The 25189-nt window shown below is 42.6% G+C and overlaps 1 protein-coding gene across 4 annotated transcripts in view; it reads right to left on the bottom strand.

Moving 5' to 3' along the window:
* The window catches only part of SULF1 (sulfatase 1), a 111923-nt gene that overhangs the window by 30796 nt on the left and 55938 nt on the right, over positions 1–25189 (bottom strand). For all 4 annotated transcript variants that reach the window (XM_083187223.1, XM_083187226.1, XM_083187224.1 and 1 more), the window contains 7 exons: positions 23685–23836; positions 11764–11933; positions 7417–7567; positions 6342–6517; positions 4236–4364; positions 2935–2991; positions 1461–1590 (listed from right to left, as the gene is read on the bottom strand). In XM_083187223.1, the coding sequence (XP_083043349.1) occupies positions 1461–1590; positions 2935–2991; positions 4236–4364; positions 6342–6517; positions 7417–7567; positions 11764–11933; positions 23685–23836 (965 nt within the window). The remainder of the gene's footprint in view (positions 1–1460; positions 1591–2934; positions 2992–4235; positions 4365–6341; positions 6518–7416; positions 7568–11763; positions 11934–23684; positions 23837–25189) is intronic.

Raw genomic sequence — 25189 nt, 5'->3', positions numbered from 1 at the left:
CCCAGTCAGATATTTCAAGTTCTGTCTGAGTTAGTTTAGTTAGTTAGTTTTTCTGAGTTATATTCCAAAAGCTGGGACTCTGCTCCTTTGATGGACACTAGCAGCTTGTCTCTACTGTTCCCAGAACCAGAGATATCAGCATTCCAGTAGCTGGTTACTGCTACAGGTCCACACACCTGGTATGTAGTGTTATATACTTGTTGGCAGATTTCTCTGCCTACTGAATGCTGATCACCTAGTCTCTAATATCATTTGGTAGATGCGATTCTCTAGTTTTTAATTCCATTAAAATCTAAGAAATCTATTTTCGGGAACTGGAGATATCTGCAGTCAAGCAAGCTGTCCTCCCACCAGAAAATTATGAATAATAAGCCCACTCCACTATATATATTTATTATTATTCCTATACATTTGGTCTATCTATAATACTTTAACTGACCCGGCTTTGCTCCTTTCCTCTGGAAACCCCCTTCTGAAAATCCTTGGATGTACATACATATTTCCTGCCTTAATACAGAGGCTGTTTATAATATGTAATGTCTGTTTTACTGTATACAGTTGAATCAAACAATATTAAGATTGCACTTAACCCTGTTTTAGACATTTCATTTATTTCCTAGGTACAGGTAATCTTATAGTATGCATTGAGGAGTATTTCTTTATCCCACCGACTTCCCACTGCCAATAAGGGTCAATCATCAGAGGAAACCCATACCCAGCCAAGCTCATATTTATCTCTCAGGTTTAGAAAGAAATTGCCCTGTATGCACTTTCACAGAGATTAACAACTAATCAGTTGTGTGGCAGGTAGGAAATTCTTTGCTAGGAGATTTGCGCTCAGCAATAAGTTTACGATTGGCCACTGGAATGCAATCCCATGTTAATCTGCAGAGGAATTTATAAGAACAAGGAAAAGCTGGAAATATTAATAATGGTGTAAGTCAGACTATACAGCAACCTGAAATTAGATGCTGCAGCTGGTAACTCTTTTCAGTAAGTAAAACTTCTGTTTACAGATTACCGGTGTTCTTTTTTTACTTTGTTAGAGGGGAAGATGTATCAAACCTTCTAAAGAGGACAGGTGGAGAAATGAGCGTCAGATGTATCAAACCTAAAGAGGTTCCCATATGGTAATGTGGCAGCCCAGCGCCCCTGCACTTCACCGCCCCCCCCCCCCCCCCCCGCACGCCGTCTAAGGTGCATGCCCCCAGCAAAATGAAAGTTCACCGTGGGGCACGCACCCTGTGTCTGCACATGCGCAGAAGGCACGGAGGATAGATTTCATTTTGGGCTATAGCTCACATGTGGGTACTGGGTAGCATGCATGTAACTGCACCAAAAAAACTAACAAGGGAAGACTTTCAATGGTTTATACTGAGACAGAAATATTTTTTCCCATACTGATGAGGATAACACAACCAGGATGACAATAAAAGTGGTAGAACACATTTTTTCCTTACCTGCCCAGGCTGCTCACACGCAGTCTGGTATCGGGCCTGCTGGCACAGCTCCTTCACGCGCTCGTATTTCGGCAGGTGGTTGGACTGCGGACTACTTTGACTTGGCTCCTCTTTTTTTCTCATAAACTTTCTGTGAGGCAGAAAAATGAAGATGGAATAAAGGACTGTGCATAATTTGGGCAATGGGAAATACTTTGGTTTCATGAGCTTTGGTTTTATATTTTGACATTAAAAATTATGTTACTTGTTTCCTAGCACGGCGCCCATCGCATGGTATACCATAAGACTAAATATGGTATGCGATGCGATGCGACGCGATGTTGTACAATAAAAAATTGTATGTGATTGTATACGATTTTTTATTGTACAACCACCCTGATGGGTCCTTACAATGTTAAATGCCCCCCCCCCTACTATCAACGCCAACCCGAAGCGTGGCGAGCGCAGCGAGCCTGCGAGGGGCGGCGGTACGTGTCCTCCGACCTTTTCATACCCCCACTATCCACGTCGGTGTGGAGTTCATTTATAGATAGTATGGCGAGCGCAGCCACCGAAATACATGTAAAGTAATACGCGTCCCCTCGCGGGGCTCACTGCGCTCGCCGCGCTTCGGGCTCGGTGGCTCGCTGCACTCGCCACACTATCTAAAATCAACTCCACGCCGACGTGGATAGTGGGGTATGAAAAGGTTGGAGGACGCGTACCGCCGACCCTCGCGGGCTCGCTGCGCTCGCCACGCGTCGGGTTCTCATTGATAGTGGGGGTGGCGTGGGGGTGCATTTAACATAGTAAGCACCCGTTAGGGTGCTTATACAATTAAAAATCATATCGCAACGCATCGCATTGCATGCATCGTATGCGGCTATATGGCATGCGATGCATGCGATGGCATAAGATGCCATGAGATGGAAATCTTGGGCGCCGTGCTAGGAAACAAGTACCAAAATTATTTATTTGATTTAGTTTTGTTTTTGGATATCACATGGGATTTTATTTGCTGGCGTGTTAGTTGTTATTGTGAGTTATGTTCTTTTCACAGTTTGCTTTCAGATTGGCTAGGCAGCATTCTCTACCTGCCTTCCAGCATGCAGCCAGAAAGTGAATGGCTGTCATCAAGCTGATTGGTGGATGGATGGAGCTATGCACCAATCAGAGTGTAGCACTATCTACTTGCATCTGAGCCTGCAGCCAGTTAGTGAATGGCTGTCAGCATGCTGATTAGTGGATAACTGGGCCTATCCACCAATCAGAGTGCTGATAGCCATTTACTGTATGGAAGAAGCAGGTGTAATTTATTTTTTTACATTTATGGGTGTGTAGGGGCCCCCGTATACAGGGCCTACAATGCTGGGCCCAGGGCCTACAATGCTGGGCCCAGGGCCTACAATGTTGCTAAGTTAGCGATCAGTGCTCCCCTGTAACGCAAGGTGCCTGAGATAAACAGCTGTACAAAATTACAAAAATAGCAGATTACCCTCTTTCCACGAGGAACGTGTCTCTCCAAATCTTGTGTTTCTTACTTGTCCGTAATCTGAAATAAAGTGGAGATTGTACAAATGAGAACCAGCTGCTCTATGGATCATATAATCACAGAATAGTGTGTGACAGCCTGTTATATTCTAACCTGTTCATTGTGTGTCTCTATCACATAGGGGCAATAAGATATTATCTCACAACAATCACATGTGTAACATTGCTACTGTTCCCTATTGCCTACCGCATGCAATATTTACTGTAAACACACGACAGTGACCCCCTTGTGCCCAGCACCTGCTCTCCTCTTCCACCCTCACTCTTCTGTGATCTGCCCCATACCACCGGACTCTTTTCATGCAGCACTCCTCATGCTTAGCTCTGGAGTAACTGTCACTCCTGTAACCTATCCGCAATTAGCAGAAGAGTCAGCGGCACTTGTCTTCCACCACCTGGACCATTTATCATATCTATAAATCGCTGCTCATGTCTCACAATGTTGGTGTCAATGTTTGCAACACACAGTAGCTTAATTGGCAATCACCCCTGCTGGGGCAGTTTCTGCTGCATTTCCCAGGATGAATGCATTCTGTCACCTTGTCCAAAGAGCTAACAGGACAAGTAGTGTCAGATGACCAATCCACTGGCTTCACTGGCAGCCTTACAATGGGGCTCAATTTGAGTTATGTAGGGTACACACTAGAACAATTTGGCCTCAATTCCCCCAATTTCAATACAATCTCGACCGATAGTATGTAAATTGGGCATGTTTTGGCATGATTTAGATCTGATTCCCGATCCAATGCGCATCCCCACTGGTTGTTTGGTCGTTTTGCAGATCCTACCTGCTGCAGTCAGGATTTGAAAACTAGCCCTTCAACTGGGTGGGTACAGATCATGATCGGATTGGATGCAGATTGTGAGCAGATTGTGTGCTCCAGCAGATCTTGCGACCATCGTATGGGCATCTCACGATCTGCTCACTATGATGATCGTTCTGGTGTGTACCCAGCATAAGACGCAAGTGGCAATGTGGCAGGATCTTACCATTACAGAATAATACACATACGAAAAAAAAAGAAATTGTGGCTGCACTTGTGCCAAATCAGACTTTGCACAAGGACTGAGATAGTTTGCATGTATGGACTGATATGTCCTTTTGACAGATCCCACTATCTTTCTCCCATTAGTATAAGATAGTGTGCAGGCCTCCACGGCTGTCCAGATAATTGGCCACAGATCCCACAGACTCAGAACCAGCACCATTATGACAGACAGATGGCAGCTTTGGAAGAAGAATACCTGTTTCCTGGCCTCTCTATATCCATCAAAGTGAGGACAGACTTCCCATCCATGTCCGGTGGTGCGTCCAAACCAGCAATATCCAGAATAGTTGGGGCAATATCCAAGTTCAGCACAATTTGAGGCACACTGCAAATATAAAGAAGATGTTATTTAATATTACTGTATGCTAAAATGAGGCATACAATTGTATTTACTGACTTCTCTCTTCTATTTTCTTATACAGTACACTGTTATACTGAAGTATTAAAAGTAATTGATTTATTATTACTTAACTTTTTTCAAAATCTACATACTGTAATTACATGATGAGTTGGCTCTAAAGTCTAGTAGACCCCCTTAAAAGAGAATAGCCCCTGTAAGTCGGGATTCCGACTGTCAGGCTTTTAACAGTTGGTTTTCCGATGTCGGTCTACTGGCCTTTGGAATCCCGACTATCGTGAGCACATCCGGCAACCCAAACATAAATTATATTGTATGCTACAGTATATCAAAAAGTTAATCTTTTTTGACATTCTGTTTTTGCTGATATTATAATTGGCACTAAAGTATTTGGGCTGTATGTATTGAAGCCCAGGTTGGCCAAAGGTGCGGGTTAGCGGCTGAACTTGGACTTTTTTTAAAGCAGCAATCATTTACAAGGCAAAACCATGCCTTGTAAATGATTTTGACTTTAAAAAAAACTGTCCGAGTTCGACAGGTAACCCACATTTTAGTGAATTACAATTGTAATCCAGTAAGCCGCAGTTGGAGTGCTGATGACTGCCCAATAGTAAGTAAAATCTAACTGATTCTCCGCATATGAAAATTTGTTAAGAGCAATGTATGTTAATATTAAACATTACTCCTTCTGGGTATTACAAACAAATACTTACCGGTTAAGTAATATATAATTCAATATCCAACTTAATCAAATATTAATATCACAATATTCATTCAAGTCTACATGATACATTTCAAGCCAAGTCCATATATGGAGAGATTGTGAAAAGAGATTGTGAACGTGGCACCTAGAAGCGTGGGTGTGTAGTTTAAAATGACTTCTATCCAAATGTAGATGAGCCCCAAAGCAGTTAGTAAGTCAGTGCATACACACTGAGCGGCTTTCCCCCTGCCCGGCGCCGACGGAAGGGGGTAGGACGGCTTTGCATAGCGCAGCGCTATGCAAAGCCGTCCTGAAAGCCGCTCATCTGCTGGTATAACCAGCAGATGAACGGCTTTCCCAGTGATAATGCGGGAGCGCACAGCAGCGCTCACCACTCATCGTCGGCCCATACACACTGGGCGGCATTGAGCTGAAAGCCACTCAAACTGGGTGTTTTGAGCGACTTTCATCTCAAAGTCGCCCAGTGTGTATGGGCCTTTACTATACTTGATAAAGTGCTGGGAAATATTGATGATTTTTTTTTATTATTAACAGTTTCTTATAAACCGCATATAGATTTAAAAAAAGACACGTCTTTGATGGGACTTTAGGCAGCTCACAGATAAAACAAACTCTGGGGCTTGTCTTTGCCGGTCCACGTCTGAAGGTAGTATTAAAAACAATTTCCAGCAACTTCACATGAGTATTCAAATACATTCTCTGTTTCCTTCATTTCAAGCTGAACATATTCCCACAAAGCAAAAAATGATATACTGTACAACTTGGAACATACATTACACACTCAAGCAGTATAGTTACGTTGGGGGCCAGCTGGAAAGCGAATAAACAGACAGAATAATCTGCAAACTAATCAATGTGAACATGTGTTGTACTCTGAGAGGCTGGTTATATCCAGTAGCTATTTATCTTCAAAACAGCCCTGGTAATGTAATAAAACCCATGCATGCAATGTTGTCAACCATCCGTATTTCAGTATACAGGCTCTCAGCTGTGTCTATACCACAGGCCCTGCAAGCTCCCAGGCCTCATGGTTTACATTATTTGCCGATTTTAACCTTTGTTTAAAAAAATCAAAAGAAAAAATATTTTTTATGTTTAAACAAGTTCATAATGTAGCCCGTTACTGATAAAGTCCAGGACAGAGAATGTGATGGATACCCATGTTATCTGGAAACATAGTTGAAAGAATCTACAGCTGGGAACAAGATGGGAGAACCTACATTGATCCTGGCTCCACATTTGGACCGCGCACAAAGAAGGGAACCCGGATATCGAAATCATAGGGCATTGACTTTCCTTTCACCAGCCCGAACTGTCCTATGTGGTAGCCGTGGTCAGCTGTGTAGATAATGTATGTGTTGTCCAATTCTCCAGTTTCAACCAGCATGTTGTAGAGCTGGTAAAACGAAAATGAAATACCGGCATTAGATTATTACAATGCAACATCATTATGCCAAACTGCCTGCTTTATAATAATCTACAAGCAGAACATCAGATTAATCACTTGATTGTGTATAAACCTCTTTGAAAGTCCTCAACATTTTATTCGCCTGCTTAAATATTATTGTAATTTAGAATTGTATGCAGATTCAATTAAGTATAAGGTTCCGGTGATTAATGGTAAATGTTAGGAACATCTCTTTTGGTATTTGCTGGTACGATTATGGGACGTGTATAAAAATGTGCAAGACTATCCTGCCTGGGTAACACATGGAATCTTGTGGCTACTTGAATAAGTCCATTAGACTTTATGAGCCAGATGAAAGAATGCAGGGCACACAAACACATCCCTAACACATGACACCTCCAATACAAAGCCTCAATTGGGACCCCAAAATAGCATCTCCAAACTTTTATGTTTCATGACTAATATATACACGTGCTACAGCTCACATGCCATAATGGAGATTCTCAGTAGGAGAAGTTCTGAGTGGTGAGCCCAGGTGCAAAACTATAATTTGGGCCCCCCTACTCACACCAACCCAAGTTTACAATATGCAACATGGCAGTGGGTGACAGGGAGAGGAACTGGGTGACAGGGAGAGGCAGAGGGTGACATTGCCTCTCCATGTCACCCTCTGCCTCTCCCTGTCACTCAGTGTGTGAGAAGGAGAGGCAGTGGGTGACAGGGTAAGCAGGATGTGAGAGGGAAAAACAGTGGTGGCAGGAAAAGTGCAACAGGGGCAGCAGTGGGCCCCTTATCCACAGGGGCCCCGGTGCACTGCACCTGTTGCACCAATGATAGTTCTGCCTCTGGAGATGATGGTGGAAGGTACATTTTTATTTTAAAGTTACCTTCTCCATGGAGTCATCCACAGACATGAGTGTCTGCAGCCTCTTCCTGTGAAGTACATTTGTGAACTCCATGTGTATAGGTAGCATGGCTCCCGTGTACTGCATAATCCAATGCTTGTCCATGTTTGGTGCATAGTTATAGCTGGGAGTTCTGAGGAACAATGCAAAAGAAACATTTGTCATTTAAACAGAATACATAGTTACAGGTATAATGGAAAAGCATTGTGTCTTTATTACACACAGAGCGAAGAGAGACCAGTCAGAGACCCTAGCGACAGACCTTCAATCCACAATGTCTTTGGTCATCCCAGACAGGCTTTAATGCATATTCTCTTTTTGTTATTGGTTTTATTTGCGTCGAAGTGTCTATGACTCACATTGTCATTTTGTAATTTAGTGCTATATCAAAATGGTTATATTTTAATTGGTTTTGAAGTGTGCATTGCACACAATCTTCTTTATCTTGGTGCCATATATATTGTGTTTTTTGTTATTATGGGCAAGGAAACAAATTACATATTAAAATAAAAAAGTACAAAGGATCTTATTCAGAATCAGAGCCGGCCTTAGGCATAGGCAAACTAGGCAATTGCCTAGGGCATTTGGAATGCCTAGGGGCATCACCAGCTTCTGCTGATTAAAATGATATGCAGCATGCCTATATTCTGTGTGTGAGTGAGGCTGTATCTGCATATGAAATAGTGTATTCATGGAAATCACTGTAACATAGCATTCCATATGCAGTTACAGCCACAGTTGCACACAGAATATAGGCATGCTGCATATCATTTTAATCATTGGAAGCTCCTTGTGTGTGCTGGTCATAACAATGCAAATAAGATGAATTTTCAGAAAAAACGGCACCCAACGTTAGCAGAACTGGCCAGGAGCTGCATGGCTTATTGAGTCAAGATGTATGAGGAAACATCTGTATCCAAGCAGGGGCATAGGTCACAGTGTTAGCGGCTGTGCGAGTGCTATCTGCAGGTGGGTTGCTTGTGCAATAGTGTTCAGCATATGTGTAAGGGGCATTATGTGTGTCATGTATAAATGCATTAATAATGTGTGACATATATGTAACATGCATTATGTGTGTCATGTGTATAAGTGCATTAATAATGTGCAACATATGTGTAATGGGTATTATGTGTGTCATGTGTATAAGGGTATTAATAATGTGCAACAGATGTGTAAGGGGCATTATGTGTGTCATTATGTGTATGAAGGGCATTAATAAAGGTTGGCATAATGTGTAAGGGGCATTATGGTTATAAGGACATTAATAATGTGTGTCATGTGTAAGGGGCATTACTGCATGGTATTATCAGGGGTACAGAGAGAAAGGGGTAGGGGCTACAAATTACCCAGGCCAAAGTCTGATGGAAGGGCCCAGTGGGGGCCCTGGGCCCCCTCCCCTTAAGTGACAGCAGCAGCTGCAACTCTTCTCCTCTGCCCAGCACAACACTGCTTTGTGCTGGGTTGCAGTGTGGCCATGGAGGTGCTTAAAATACAAAATTTTCTCCGGATTTTTTTCTAAGGGTATAATGTGAGGAGTAATGTACATAAGGTAAAGTGGTACTACTGTGTGATGTAACGTGAATAAGGGACACCATCGCAAGATATAATGTGAATAAAGTTGCACTACTGTGTGGCATAATTTGCATTGGGGGTACTATTGGGTGGCCATGCCCCTTCCCAGCAAGAACACACCCCTGTTTGGGCTGCACACCGAATGTGTGCACTGTTTCTATTTAAAATATTGCGGGTAGGAGCACCAAAATGATGACTGCTATGATGAGGGTTGATGGTGCTGGGAAAGGGGAGCAGGGTCAGAGGCAGAACTAGTGGCGGTGCTAGGGGGCACCAGCTAAAATCTTGCCTAGGGCGTCATTTAGGCTAGGGCCGGCTCTGTTCAGAATTGGATGTAAAAGTGAGTTGTGGCTTGTTTCTTGTTAGTCGGTATACCCCTGTACGTCTAGACTCTAGAAATATGCATTTGCCTCTCTGTATGACAAGGAGTTGGGGGTTGGAACGAACATGTAGGTGTGGCCTAAGTACAATAAGGACCTTTTATGGGTATATGGCCAAAATGGTATCTGAAAAGATCCAAATAAGCAAAATGCAAGATCATATAGTTGCAGAACCCTTCTGATTGTCAAATGTGTCTACACCACAACATGGAAATTAATTTACAGGTATATATTCAATTGATGCCAGATCCATTCTGAAATTATTTTGATGGAATGGATCTGGCATCCATTATTCAATGCAGCGTTCAAATTCAGATGTCGGATTTGGCCGCTAATTGATGCTCACCGGGTTGGTGGCAGGACTGCTCTCACCGGGTCTGGCGGTGGGACAGGTGAGTGGGGGGTGGAGTAATGGTGGTGACCGGAAGGTATGGGTATGCAGCAGGAGAGTATGTGAGGCGGCAGACAGGAGGACGGCACCATGTTAGCTGCTGCTGCTCAACCGGCGCCATCCTCTATGCCTCAATCCAAACTTTTCATGTCGGATTGAGATTTCCGGAAACATGGCCAAAACCTTTCCATCAAAAGCAGGTGGATTAGTGGCTATTCCATCAATCCACCTGGTTTTCGGTAGGTCTGATCATTTTGACCAGCCGAACAAAACAGCTAGCATTGAATAGATCGTAACTCCTTCTGATCTATTCATGTCGAAAACTGCCATTTTTTCAGCAAGACGGCAGTTTCAACATCAATTGAATACTGTATTGCTTTAAAATAAATGTGTCCAACTCTCTTTGGGTTGGGGAATGTTGCATAAATGTCTATAATGGTTAAAAAATTAAATTGTATATGTGTGTGAGGTCTCCCATTAGCATCTTGCATGCTCTGAGCCAGCTGTCCTGGGGCTTGTTATCTGCAATCTCTGTCCTTTTACAATAATGAATATAAAATACTATTCTCCTGTCTCTGGTATCAATGTTGCCACAGAAAGTTTTCATGTAATGATGATTTATACATCAGAAGGAGGAAAGCAGGTGAGCCTTGAAAGTTACATAACCCATTTCATTAGATCAATGTTCATTCATTATGTTGATGAAGGCAAACTTCAAAACTATACTTGTGGATATCAAGTTGGAATATAATAAATTATATATCAAACAAACAAAGAGCCTTTTTGTAACGACTTTCATGTAACTGAAAATAACATGCACAATATCGAACTCCCTGGCATTATACGTTGTGTGCAGAAATGCAGCACCTTGTACCGGGCGTAGCCGAACCACTTACTAATATGAGCATATTAAAAGCTGTTCTCATATTGCACAAAGCAACATTTCAAATGTCCTGATCGCTCGCTACAGAAATACTAGGGAGTATGGGTGATACGAAACATTACATGACGTAAACCTTGTTGCCTTGACGAAAAGAACAATAATCTGCAAGTTCAATTGAGAAAATTGGAGCTCACCCTGCAGAACAAATGAGAACATCTTTAGAATGTTTGTTTTAACAATCTAAAGGGAACATCTTTTGGAACCCTGAAGTAGTTCCACCCGTGCCACAGGATTCCAAGTATATTATCATTTGGACAAGTGTTCTTGGAAACAATTTTTTATTTCTTTCCTGTTTTTCGAGCCAATGACATTTCATTTTTTTTAACCTCACACTAAAAGAACGAATAATTTTACTGCTCATTTGGAAGAATGGGTTTCAAAAGTCAAATACTGTAATTACGATATAAACTGATTTATATAACTGACTTTCTGGGCTCAATCCATTTAATCCGCAAAACCAGTGACTGGCAATCAAAACAGGGTGGACAATTAGAACCAAAACAATGTACACCACCAAATAACTGGTGTTACTAAGGATGACAGACACAGTTTAACAAATACAAACATTTGGTCTATGGGTGCCTAATGCTTATACTCTGTGATTCAAGAATGTGTGGGAATCACTCATGGTCAGACTGGACCCAGTACCCCTAACCCATTGTTGGTTTGCAATGGGAAAGTATGGTGGGACATACACCTGTGTAGCGCTTAGTCTTGCCTCCTAAAATGCTATTTTTGAGACAGCAGAATCTCTCAGTTACATTGGAAAGATTTAATAATAAATTATGGAAATAGGTAAGTCTCACAGTCATGTCAAATTATAATTGACATAAATGAATACATACAGAAAGGGGGTTTATGTTACCTGCGCTCATACATGCATCATCTCTTTGACTCATTTTAATCAATTATCCAATTTCTAGGCACAAAAATGATTCAGAGTAGAAATTACTTGAAGGAATCAATAGATTTATTCCAGGAAACTAATTTCCAAACTTCTGTGGACAGTAAAAGTCACTATTGAGTTCCAAAATTCTACTCACATGTGTTGGGAAGCATTTGGGAAGAGCTCAGAAAACTGTGGAGCAGAATCCTCAGGACCGTGTGGAGCTGCATGACTGACGACCATCATGATTGGCCGATGAGGGTACAACTTCTTTGATAGTTTAAAATAACTAATGCTGTCGTTGGTAATTAGATCGGTGAAATAATCCTAGACCATAAGGTAAAAAAAAACAAAGAATGAAACAGTTGGAAATTAGTAAATAACTGGCAACTTTTTTTTTGTGGGATTCCACTCTAGCACTGCTTTCAAATGCAGGGTCTCACTGGGACTTTTAAACGGTTCAGTCCCGGTGCGACCCTGCGTGTGCGGTCCCACTTAACCCGTTCACACTGCACAGCAACAAGGCAACGAACCGGTAAGAACGTTTTTTATCCGGTTCGGATTGCTGTGTTGCTACCGGCTAGCTGTAACCGGTAACCCCTTTCACATTGCACTAATTACCGGGTCGAACCGGCAAGAATCCGGCTTGTACCCGGTAATTAGCTGCGATGTGAAAGGGGCATTAGAGACTTGGTGGCAGTGATCGCAGGGGAAACTGCGGCATGAGTGGCAGTATCCCACTGCAAAAATGTTAGCTTTTAACTAGGATGAACCATCAACCTTAATATGACCATTTTCCTTTCACTTTAAAAAGTTCATTATACTGGAACACTCTGCTACTGATATCTCCAAATGCGTGTAATCATATCACTGAGAGGATGTATGCCACCCTGATAGCTTCCAGAACCTTCCCGGGAACACCTATGATGTGCCAAGCCTTTGATATCCTGCTACAAAGTGCTCTAAAGAATGCTTAAAAGCTGTCACTGTGATGTCAGCGTTTTGACGAATGGTCAGAAAAGCGGCTTCTGTCATCCAGAACTACTTTCTAAAAGCACTTTTAGCAAGTTATCAGGTCAAAATGACGTGCCTTACATAAGGCATTAGGGTCACACACGTCATAAGATTACGGATATTATAAACTGCTCTGGCACATGTTACTATAGCAATTTAATCTGCAGAAGGGATTAGTAATTAAAGACGCACAACCCATTTTCCATTGTAATTAAATGAACATTAATCCAAAATATAATAAATTGAAAAAAGTATGCAGAATACAGGCTTATGCCTTATGGTGTGTACACACGGTGAGATTCCTTTGCTCTTCGACTTTCTATACAATCTTTGCTAACTCATGTCCTATTTACATCCAATTCATGCTATAATGACTGTCAACCTGGTCGATAATACGATCCACACCCGGTACAACCCAGCATGAGATTTTTACTATATAGTCAAAAGCACATCGGGATCGCATGCAGATCACACAGGTTTTAACCTTGCGATTCCGATGCGCGCTCCTGAGACAGCACAAATAGAAACCCAGATAGACAGGGCAGCAATGACTATATAGTGCAGATCTAATGGGGTGTGGATCGTATTATGGACCACACTTAGGTCGACAGGCAACTAGGTTGACAGATGTCTGGGTCGACATGGGACAAGGTCGACATGGGTTTAGGTCGACAAATGCATTAGTTTGACATGGGTTAGGTCGACAGGTCGTGAGGTCGACATGGTTTTTTCACTGTTTTTTACCCGAATGTCGACACAGTTGACATGGGCACAGTTGGAAGTCAACCGCAGCCCCTCGCATCGCTCGCAATGCTTCGGGCACGCTATTTTATTCTCCCGCCATGCCCTAGTGGATGGTAGGGCATGAAATACTGCCTGTCGGCACATGTCGGCTCAAAAAAACAGTGGAAAAAACCCATGTCGACCTCGCGACCTGTCGACCTAACCCATGTCGACCCAACGCATTTGTTGACCTAAAACCATTTCGCCCTTGTCCCATGTCGACCTTCATCCATGTCGACCTAGAGCCCAGTCGACCTAGTTGCCTGTTGACCCAACGGTGTCGACCTAATGACTGTCGATAATATGACCGTATCCCGTTGTACCTTGTGTACACACCATTATGGTGTGTACACATGGTCAATTAGGCTTGCTATTCGATCCCGATGCGATCAGATCGCATAGGGATCGGAACGCATGGCAAGTCATGCGACGTGCATGCGATTTTGACTATATAGTGCAGATCTGCACTGTGTAGTCATTGCAGCCCTGTCTATCTGGGTTTCAATTTGTGCTGTCCTGGGAGCGCGCATCGGTATCGAAAGGTAAAAAACCTTATATAGTCAAAATTGTATGCTGGATTGTATCCGTGTGTACACACCATAAGTCTTATTATTTAGTCAGCAACAGTATAAAAGCTAGTGCAATGGATTGTACAAAATAAAAAGCAAAAAAAAAAAACACACATATATATCAACTTTATGCTAGTACTAATATATTTATGTAGCAGCTTTATATATATATTTTTTATTCTTTTCAGATTTGCCAGGCTAAATAGCTATGGATAATTGGATTTTTAACCTCAGCACTACCAGCGGGACTTGTAAAAGCGCCACTAGTGTGCGAGTGAGATCGTTAAGGCCGGCACGATCACTGGGTGCACGCAGCTGCAGTGCTCACATTAAAGGCAACGCTGATTTGCAAATAAGTGGACTTAACCCATAGCCAAGATGGCTCGCGGAAATTGTGTGGCTCAGGGAAATTGAGGAAATGGAACAAAAGAGGAGGAGGTTGGGAATAAAGATGAACTTTTAAATGAAACCACCTGCTACTACCGCTGGCCGGCAGTCTCATGCAAGCCTCATTTGGAAGCCGGCATAACACAAGTGGTCTCATGATGAGTACTTATTCCTCACAACAGCTGCAATAGCAGAGCCAAGGAGACAGGAGTTCTCTTCTACGGCTGTATTCCCTGAGCCAGGTGTTTTTATAATACAAAGCTGCCACTGCTACTATTCAGCCGGGTAGAACAGAATCCTATAGGAGTAAATGACATTTTGTGAACATTGTAAAATCGTCAAAGTAAGACCCTTTTACAATTTTATTAGCTCACGTGTCAGTTTGCGTTGGAAATGTGCCAATGGGGGCTGCTGGTTCAGAGTTGGAAGCAAAACAAATTAAGCAAGTAACTTTGTATCTGGAACAAACTGCGCTGCACTGCAGGTGGGGCGGATTTCAGATGTGCAGAGAGTTGATTCGGGAATGGTGGATCTCAACTGATATTTAAACTGCAGAGCAAATATAAAGCTTTTTCAGCTAGAAGCAAAAGCAGCCAGTATGTCTAGCGAATGCAGGAAAGGAAATGTATTTCTGCCCAATGCATTGCAACTCAGAATCAGGTCCAACATATAGGCCCTTATTCTGATCTGTGCGGAAATTCCCGCATTCTTACGGAGCGGTCAGCACGCAACGGTGTTTTGCCGCATGCGGCCATCGTCCGTAGAAACGCCCACGTGTCCTCCGCATTCGGACGGACTCACTCTTTAAGAACAGGGCGTGTTTACGGACGACATACAAACCATGCGTGTGCGGGAGAAACACTCCGATTCGGCACGGTATTACAGAGTATTACAGAGTATGCTCGGGAATACCGCATCCGAACGGGAGCCAAGCGGTGCTACCGCACGTAAGCGGAGTATTTACGCCAAACAACCCACTATTATGTATCTTCTGCAATACATCACTTGACCCACTTATTCAATTACCTATCCTCATAAAAAACTTGTTATTTGGAATTGGAATCAATTAGATGCCAATATATCCTTACAAGCATGCCTAACACATGCATTGCACACATTAACCCTTACAGCAATTGAAGCAGCAATGGTTTCAATTAAAGCACTGACAAGCGGCCTATTAGTGAGTAATGAGTAAAGGAGTCGATTCTATTGGGTTCAGGTGTTAATGCTTGTAGTCATTAGGCGGTACGTTCGCCTACCGCATGAACGAGTGGTGTCCACAAAGCAATAGTACACTTGTGGACACCGCACATTTCTGCCCTTTTTGATCGCGTGCATTCGGAGTGGTTTCCGAATGTACGCCCCCCAACATAAGTGTACTCCCCCGTGTCCGCCCATGTTTCCGCCCCGTTTTGCCCACTTTGAAACTACGCCCATGTGTCATTCCGCATGACGCCCATAATACGCCCCTATTTCCCGAATGATAGCGGTGAACAGTTCTGGACGGGATCTGGCCGAACTGGTACCGAGTCAATGCGTGGCACATGCGCGTTGCGTTCTCCACGCATGCGCAGACGCCGTAAAGACGCGATCCGAAAGTATGCGGTAAAGTCCGCGTCAATCAGAATAAGGGCCATAGTCATTTGGAGTTTTAGGGGGGTATTCAATCTCCCGCCACTATTCCCGACGGGGGAAATAGCGCCGGGGCCCTTCCCCGACAGCATTGAACAGAGATCTCGGGAGAACGTGCCTGACTTTACAAGCGTTCGGGCACGTTCTGATGAGAACGGCCAGGAATTGTTGAGCTCCCGGCCGCAGTTCAACGATTTTTGGCCGCATCTAATGGCCACACCCCTGTGTTCGGCACTCGGCAGGTTGGACATTGGATCCTGCCTGCCGAGCAGCAGTTGAGCTGGCCGAGAACGTGACTGGGTCACGCCTGTCGGACCAGCCCCGACAGTCGTGCCACCGGATTGAATACCCCCATAAACTCTCCCGCTCCAATAATATATATATATATATATATATATATATATAAATATATAGAAGCAGACAATGAGGCGGCACTCAGAGACTTCCAATACTCAGGTTTAAAGGTGAAAGTGCTTAAATCCAGCAATACGTTTTGGGGAAAAGGCCCCTTCATCAGGATACCTGAAAGTCTGTGAGTGCCGTCTCATTGTCTGCCGCTATACATCGTTGTATTCTACTTGGTGGAAGGCATCATAGCATTGTATCTCCATGGGGGACTGGAGTGCCAGAGGAGAAGGAAAGTATATATATATATACAGTATATATTTTTTGTATTTACATGTAAGCACAATTATACCTTATTTTGCAAACACTTTTTCTTGTTTTAGAATGTTTGAAATGTGCATTTATGCAGATCTTCCTTTAATGCCCAAATGATACCCTTCATGCGGAAACTTGTATCTGTACTGGCAGGTAGGAGTGACAGGGAGAATGAGCTTCTGCATTCCAATGCATCCATCCATTTCCCTCCTATTGGTTACCAAAACCTTACAGGACATAACTCATTATTGGGTCTATTTATTAAAGGGAGAAAATTAGTAAGCTCCACCGGGTAAAGACAGTGATAGATTACCTATGTTTCTGTCCCAGGATAAGGAGAACGGTTAAAGATGAATACAAATTATTTATTCTTAGGATAATACAATTGTTTTAAATTAGATATTAAATTGTAAAAAAAAAGTAGACGAAAATGTAAAAAAAAAATTTATGGATGTAAAACAATAGTGTAAAAAGCGCTGCACAATTATGTAGGGTACACACCAGGACGACCCGCTCACGATGCACATCGTGAGCGGGTCGTCAGGGTCTAGTCCGACCCGCTCACGGTGACGCGGGGGGGCACGACCCGCTCACGATGTGCACCGTGAGCGGGTCCGATCCGATGGCGACCCGCACCCGGCTGTATGGTCGTCATTGAGATCCTACCTGCAGCAGGTAGGATCTCAATAACGACCGACTGACCCGCGGGACCGTGCATCGGATCGGTATCGGTCCACAACAGGACAGAAAAGGGCCCAATCACCACACAATCTACATCCAATTGGTCGGAATTGGATCTAGATTGAGGGGATCGGGCCCTAGTCGTCCTGGTGTGTACCCAGCATTACTTGTGGCTAATTTAAACGGTGTACATTAAAACAAAGAATACAAATAAATATGCCAAAATAAAGTAGCTTCAGCAAAAGTTTTAAAGTTCTCCACCCTTTTTGTGAGCCGACTTGTGCCGACAGGTGGTATTTCATACCGTACCATCCACTAGCGGCAGGAAAATATAATAGTGCCCAAAGAATGGCATGTGAATCGAGCCATGGGAGGGGGACTCAGTACACTGGTACAGTGTCCATGTCAACTTACGAAATTTGGGTCAAAAAAAAGGGAAAAACTCATGCCGATCTTTTGAATGTCTACCTTCCCATTGTCTACCTAATGCTTGTGTCAAACTTCCAACCCTGTTAACCTTAGCCATATTGACCTACTTCATGTGTTGACCCTTGCCCTGTCGACCAAATGTATGTAGACCTTCATACCCGTCTAGATCGCCCATACGGCAAAACGGATCCTTAAGCTGAGCCGGGAACCGACGGATCGTTCAGTGAAAAGATACGTATCTTTTAGACGGGTCCTCGACTCGCTTTAAAAAAAAGGGGGAATATAAATGACCGAGTGAAAACACTGATCGATGGCTGGGTGCAGAATCACCATCGATGGCAACCATCGATGGCGTCTGCACCGATGGCCATCCCTGGCAGCAGCAGCTAATCTTTCTATCACTTGTAGTCACAGCACTGTACTCAGTCTACAGAGGTAGTACATCTCAGCTGCCACAGGTGGCAGCACTGAGATCAGGAAAATACATTGTAAACTGAAACGGATCACCTTTTTTGGGATCGGCGGCTCATTCGTTCTTGAATGGGATCCGTTCAAAAGATCCGGTTCGTTCGCGAACGACCCATCTCTACCATATGCACATTGAGATTTGTGGTAACAAAAAAAAAAAGTTACTTTAAATAGTAGATTGCTATCGTTCATTCTGTACAGGCGATGTCATTTGAACTCAATTGATAAGCAATCTAACTAGATCTAGATCTAACTATTTATTTACAGTTTCTTATATAGCGCAGCAGATTCCATTGCGTTTTACAATAGACTATAGACTGCATGCACACAAGGTCTGAGACGGCGACTGCAACTTGCGGGACTGCGCATTGCTATTGCTATGGGGTGTACACACAGAGCGATTCGTGCTTAATTGCTAAGCGATCTAATTAGATCTAACTATGACTGCATGCACACAAGGTCTGAGACGGCAACGGCAACTTGCGGCACTGCGCATTGCTATTGCTATGGGGTGTACACACAGAGCGATTCGTGCTTAATTGCTAAGCGATCTAATTAGATCTAACTATGACTGCATGCACACAAGGTCTGAGACGGCAACGGCAACTTGCGGCACTGCGCATTGCTATTGCTATGGGGTGTACACACAGAGCGATTCGTGCTTAATTTCTAAGCGATCTAATTAGATTGCTTAGAAAATAGACACAGTGAGTGTATGCCCCTTAAGGGAGGATTTCCAAAAAGTGTGCAAGAAAATGAGTGATGTTTGGCTTCCGTAATTCTAATGTACAGATCAGAACATCGTTACTGAACTCTGCCAAGAATTTCCTTCACAAGACACAAAAAATAAAGAGGATGGCAAAAGAACAATACAACTGGAAAATAGTAAAAAAAAGAAAAAGGTAAAACACCTTTATATTTATCTATCTATCTATCTATCTATCTATCTATCTATCTATCTATCAATCTATCTATCAATCTATCTATCTATCTATCTATCTATCTATTAACAGTTTCTTATATAGCGCATCAAATTCCATTGCCCTTTACCATGACTATATACTTGAAAAAAAGAAATCATAAAACTAGGTTACGCTGAATTAATTTGAAGCCATATATCTTCCAGGACCTAAGGGGGTGAGCACCACTAAGCTTGTAATCTTATGTGCAATCCCATTACATGGGTCAAATGCCATAACTGGAACATCTGTGTCACTGACTGACGGCTTTCTTACGGCATCCCAGCATGCAGCTATCACAAAGACAGGCCTCATGGTCTGCGGCAGTTAGTGCCTCTGTGAAATCTCACAGCTGAGGGCAGGTCACCTTGGCGCACATTCCTCGTTTTTGTTAGGAGTGAATTCTAAAAGTTTCAAAAGTGTTCCCGAAACCCTGTTATTTCTTACACATCTATTCCATTTGTACTACCCTGAGAATTGACAGTGAAGAGCACTATTTTTTTTTCCAAAACATAATGAAAAACAGCACAGCCTAGGTCCAGCTTTTGCGCTTTATAGATGGAAATACATGGTAACATCATTTATCACAGGATTACAGTTCCAGAGGACACCATATGTTGCCCGTGCCTTTCTCTTCTGAGTGAAGTTTCTCAGAAAGCTTTTTCTCCAGACGTCAGAACGGGCCAGGACTTTCACAACTGAAATGAACTTACTTAATGACAACAAACATTCTAAAAATATTACATTCCAAGTAGACATCTATGACGAAGGGTTAGCAACATCTGGTAACATATAGAGAGGGGGCGTTAAGCCCATCAGTTACTTCAAAGAGAGTTCAAATCTTGCAAGGAAAAATGTCATTTATGAATGTGCATTAACATTAGTAACACTATTACAGACTTTATGGATTGTGTCTATATATTGTTACAATCTACAGGAGAGTTGTAATTCTCCCTTACGGCCAGACGTATCAAGCTTCAAAAAGTGATAAAATGGAGAGTGATAAACGAGCAGCCAATCAGCTCCTTCCTGTCATTTTTCAAACCGAGTCGGTAACATGGCAGATAGGAGCTGATTGGCTGGCTGTCTATCACTCTCCATTTTATCACTTTTTGAAGCTTGATTAAACTGGCCCTTAATCCACAGAGCATTTTGATGCCAGTCTGTAAATTACTATATGTATCATTCCCTGTTCAGTGTCCTCCTCTATTGTTATCTAATGCACGTTACCAATATACAGTACTGTTGCTACTGACTTTCAACCACCTGTTGCTGCCAGTTACATGCCTCTTACACAGACATGTCGTGTTTGCATGGGGTCACAGGTCAACGTCATTGGACTGAATTGGTAAAAGCAGCGCCCCCTCCAAGTGTGTATATTTACAAATGCCTACTATAGTTACAAATAATAGTTTTATAGTAGCATTATCTAATGTATAGAAACATTGGGTAATGGTTTTATAATATCAGTGGGCAATGAAGCCAAGGTTCACCAAGTAAGCCTTATATCAATCATGCAACACAGGCCAACCTGATCTTCATTATATTAATGACAAATTAAGCCAGTGCACCCATCCGGTTAAAACAACCCACCAAAACCGACCTGTTAATATTAATATTAAACTTAATACCAATCATAGTAAGTGATCTCCTGAATAAATGTGATTAGAGTTTATACCGATGAAACAGAAAACCCAGATGGTTTCCACCTCTATGTACTAATGTAAAGATACTACTCTGTTTTTTAGTTTGACAGCACCTTTATAATATATCCGGTTGTGGCACAGTTCTGATCTACAAGTATAGTAGAGCTCAGATTTTTTGAGAAAGTGTGAGGGGCAAAAAATGTGGTCTGTACGATGGTAAAACTAATGGTATATTGTTAAGTTAATGATGGACGGGATATCGATCAACATAATCCCCACAACCAAATGCTGATGGACAATATACCGACATATACACACCACCGGCAATTGAAATACAGACAACATCAAAATACCGACAAGTAAAACACAGACAGAAAGAAACATAGACACAACCACAATGCCTACGTAATGACACACAGACACAACCACAAAGCCTACATAATGACACACAGACAAAACCACAAAGCCTACATAATGTCACAAATAATACACTTTTTCATAAATTTTTCTCAAGCACCAGCTTGTTCATACTTTACCATCCTAGTGGGCATAGAGAGAGAATATAAAATGCCTGAAGCATGGCGAGGGCAGGGAGCCATGCGAGGGGACGCGCTACACTAATTATAACTATGTCGGTATTTTAACATGTTTGGCATTATTATCATGTTGTCGTATTGACCATAGGTATTTCAACTAGGGATGCCAATCCCGGGGGCATTTTTTCAATCCATGGATTCAGGTTTAAAAAATGCTTAATCCCAGGATTCCCAGGATCCCGGGATTGGCCTTCCAAATAAATTAAAATGGCCTCTACCTAACCAAACCGTCCGCCCCGAGCATTTACTCACATGGACCGGAAGCGGGGTTTGAAGGGAGTGGTACAGCTGGGAGGTGCAGAGCAGCAGTGCGGGGTGCAGCAGTTCCACCAGTGGGCTGTGCAGCATGACCTCTGATCACATCACACTGCACAGAGCCGTACAGCCAGAGAAGGGAAAAGCAAGGGAACAAGTGCTCAGATGCAGCCCACCCTTAGACTCCAATCACGGGATTCAAATCCCGGTAATTTTATGGCCAAGTTATGGGATCCCGCTGATCGCGGGATTGGCCACCCTAATTTGAACAGCCCATATTATGTATGTGTCAGGATATTGACCATAGGTATTTACACCATGCCGGTATAACACTGTCGGTCAAGTAATTCAGTTGTGGGTAAATCAGGCTGATCCCACACGAATGGCTAATCTTGATAACATGTGTTTGAACCCTAAATCCACTCAGACTCCTATCCTATTTAGACGCCTAAAATGTGGTGCCGACCTTTTGTCCTGATTGGACAAAATTGCATAGGATCGACAGAACATTGAACCATAGATGTATGGCCCAAAGAATTCAATGCTATCGCATTCACAAGTTGATATATGCACCGTATTTTAGAGCCTCAGACTCACAGTTTCTCAGTGGATCCACACTCTACAGTATATAAGTGCATTTGTATACAGATAGGATTGTATACATGTTTACTAATTATAAGCATCTAATTCTAAGCATCTACAAATTCTGCATGCTGCTACTGTACTTTAAAATCAGAATGACATCGGGGAACATTACTGATGACCTCACGTGACCCCACGGTCACCATTAACCACCACTGCAAAGAATGTTTTCTGGGACTTCTGACCTATATCACATGTTTTTGGGGCAGCATCTGTCAAGAAACAAAGGGCCTTATTCTAGTTCACTCTTTCTGACAAAATCCTTCTTAGATGGACAAAACCATGTGCACTGCAGCGGGGCAGATGTTACTTGTGCAGATATAATTAGATTTGGGTGGGGTTTTACTTCAAAGTTAGATCTATATTGCAGGCCCAAAGACCTGTGTATTAGAGAAATCCCTTACCCCTGACTTACAAGTGTTTCCTGAGAGCAAAGTACATAGATATCTTCTGGATTATTATATAAAGTATGTAAAGATCCTACTGTAAATATAATTAGAAATCATTACTGTACACTACACTTTGCTCTTGATATTAGTAACACCAAGTACATTGAAGACATACACAATGAAATAAATGCTAGTCTTTGGATACTTCAAGAGTCATTTAACCGAGAAAATGTGGAGGTGTTAAATCACAGGCCACTGCTTTCCACTTCACAGAAATTCTTCACATACCTTTCCCTGCTTCAGGTTTTTATCACTTAGTTAAGAATTTTTTTTTTTACCCATTAGAGCACTTATTATACTCACACAGAAATATCTATATGATAACGGAAGATAGCCTACGTGCCCAGAGACAGCATATGGGCTGAGGCCATTGCCCAGTGGCTTCCACTGAAAATCAGCTTCTTATAGGTTCTGTATGCCTATTTTTCCGATGACCCCTCTGGAAGGGGTCAGCCAGGTGTGCAGTGCGAGAGGTGTTGCGCAGCCAAGTGGGCAGTGTATTGGGTATGGCAACACACAATGATGCGGATCCTTGGAACTGTATAATGTGGTGGCATAGGTTGGTGGTGGAAGCACAATGAAGTGTTTCAGCAGGAATCACATGATCGAGCTGTACAGACATTGCACTGCAGTGGATGGGGACGGCCAGTGGGGCCTTGATTCCAGGAAACTTCCCTAATCTGAGATAACCACTCAAAGAGGGGTCTCCTGGATGAAGGGTTCCTGGATGAGGGTCTTCTGGATGTTCCAAGACAGTAGGCAAGCAAACTATAAACTCATTGCAACCGCACTTACAATTATCTGATTTCAGACACAATAGATTTCCTATATGATTGGGAGATTTTCTGTGTGACTGTACATTGACCAAGTTTTCACCCAAATAAAACTGCCAATACCAAATTAATTACCTTTTCATACTCAAACCCATGCTTTTCCTTGTATCCGTTCCTGCACATAGTATAGTTATAGAAGCGGGAATTCTTGATTAACCCCAGCCATTCTCTCCATCCAGGTGGGATATAACTTCCATTGTACTCATTCAGGTATTTTCCAAAAAATGCTGCAAAAGAAAAGGCACATACTATAAGCTAGATGTTCCCTTAACAGACCAAAAATCCATTAACATAAAACAGTAATCAGGTTACATCTCAAACATTTTACCCCTTTTAAGTTTTCACCTCCTTAGGAGTTGAATTTTGTAAAAATCCTGCTTAGTGGGTGGCTGCAAATAACTGTCACAGTTTCCAGACCACCCAGCAGGTCACAGGTCACCCAGCAGGTGCACAGGGAGTGTTCACCAACTGTTGCATTTTCCATAGCACAATGGTGATGCATTACAAATGGTAGGTGGACGTTTTGCCACATAATTCCGAAAAGTAGCAACCATTTACAATGCCAATGCAATTCTGCAAATCTACGGACCAAGAGTTTTAAGTTGGTATATTAGGTACCCTGCTCAGACATTATAGAAATAAGTCACTCATAAAATGAGTCCTTCTGCTTTTAATATATAGATGATATTGATATTAATAATAATAATAATAATATTATTATTAACAATGTTATTTATGTCATGCCTTTCTTTATTATGATATATACAGATAGTGATAGATGCTCAATTAGTTCAGTAGCATTTCCCAGGTGCATGAGGGAGGGGTTAATTACTGGGTAAGTAAAACAAGACATTTTTTCCCTCAGCACACTGAGCAATGCTAGTAACCAATCTAGAACACTACATGATAATAGAATTCAGAGATATTGGTTACATATACCTGCGCAGGTGTATGCTATGCCCCCAAGCCGCATCAAGGCTTCTCTGTATATTGGGGGTCCCTAGCGCTATATCTAGGGTGCAGGGTGCGGCACCCCAAAAAACATTTTTTTGGGGTGCCGCACCCTGCACCTAGATATAGCGCTAGGGACCCCCAATATACAGAGAAGCCTTGACGCGGCTTGGGGGCATAGCATACACCTGCGCAGGTATATGTAACCAATATCTCTGAATTCTATTATCATGTAGTGTTCTAGATTGGTTACTAGCATTGCTCAGTGTGCTGAGGGAAAAGATGTCTTGTTTTACTTACCCAGTAATTAACCCCTCCCTCATGCACCTGGGAAATGCTACTGAACTAATTGAGCATCTATCACTATCTGTATGTATGTTGTTAGAGGCAGAAGGGAGCCCATATTAGGAGGAGATGTGGGTCCTGATATGCCACATGGAGTAGTCAGGGGTTGCTCCAAGGTAGGTAGCTCTTAGTTTGGATATATCAAGTAAGGAGCCATTATCATGTGGCTCCTTGCTGGTTAATCGTAGACCCAATTTAGGGTAACGGTGGTGTGGGGTGCGGTGCTCCTGGACTGGATGGGCTGGGTGCCTTTAGTGCGGCATGCTCTTACATTCTATTAACAC

Source organism: Crinia signifera, chromosome 5 (assembly GCF_055691185.1).
Source record: "Crinia signifera chromosome 5, ASM5569118v1, whole genome shotgun sequence".
In the NCBI taxonomy this organism is placed as follows: Eukaryota; Metazoa; Chordata; class Amphibia; order Anura; family Myobatrachidae; genus Crinia; species Crinia signifera.
The sequence above is the reverse complement of the archived record's forward strand: the minus strand, read 5'-3'. Positions and strand labels throughout refer to the sequence as shown.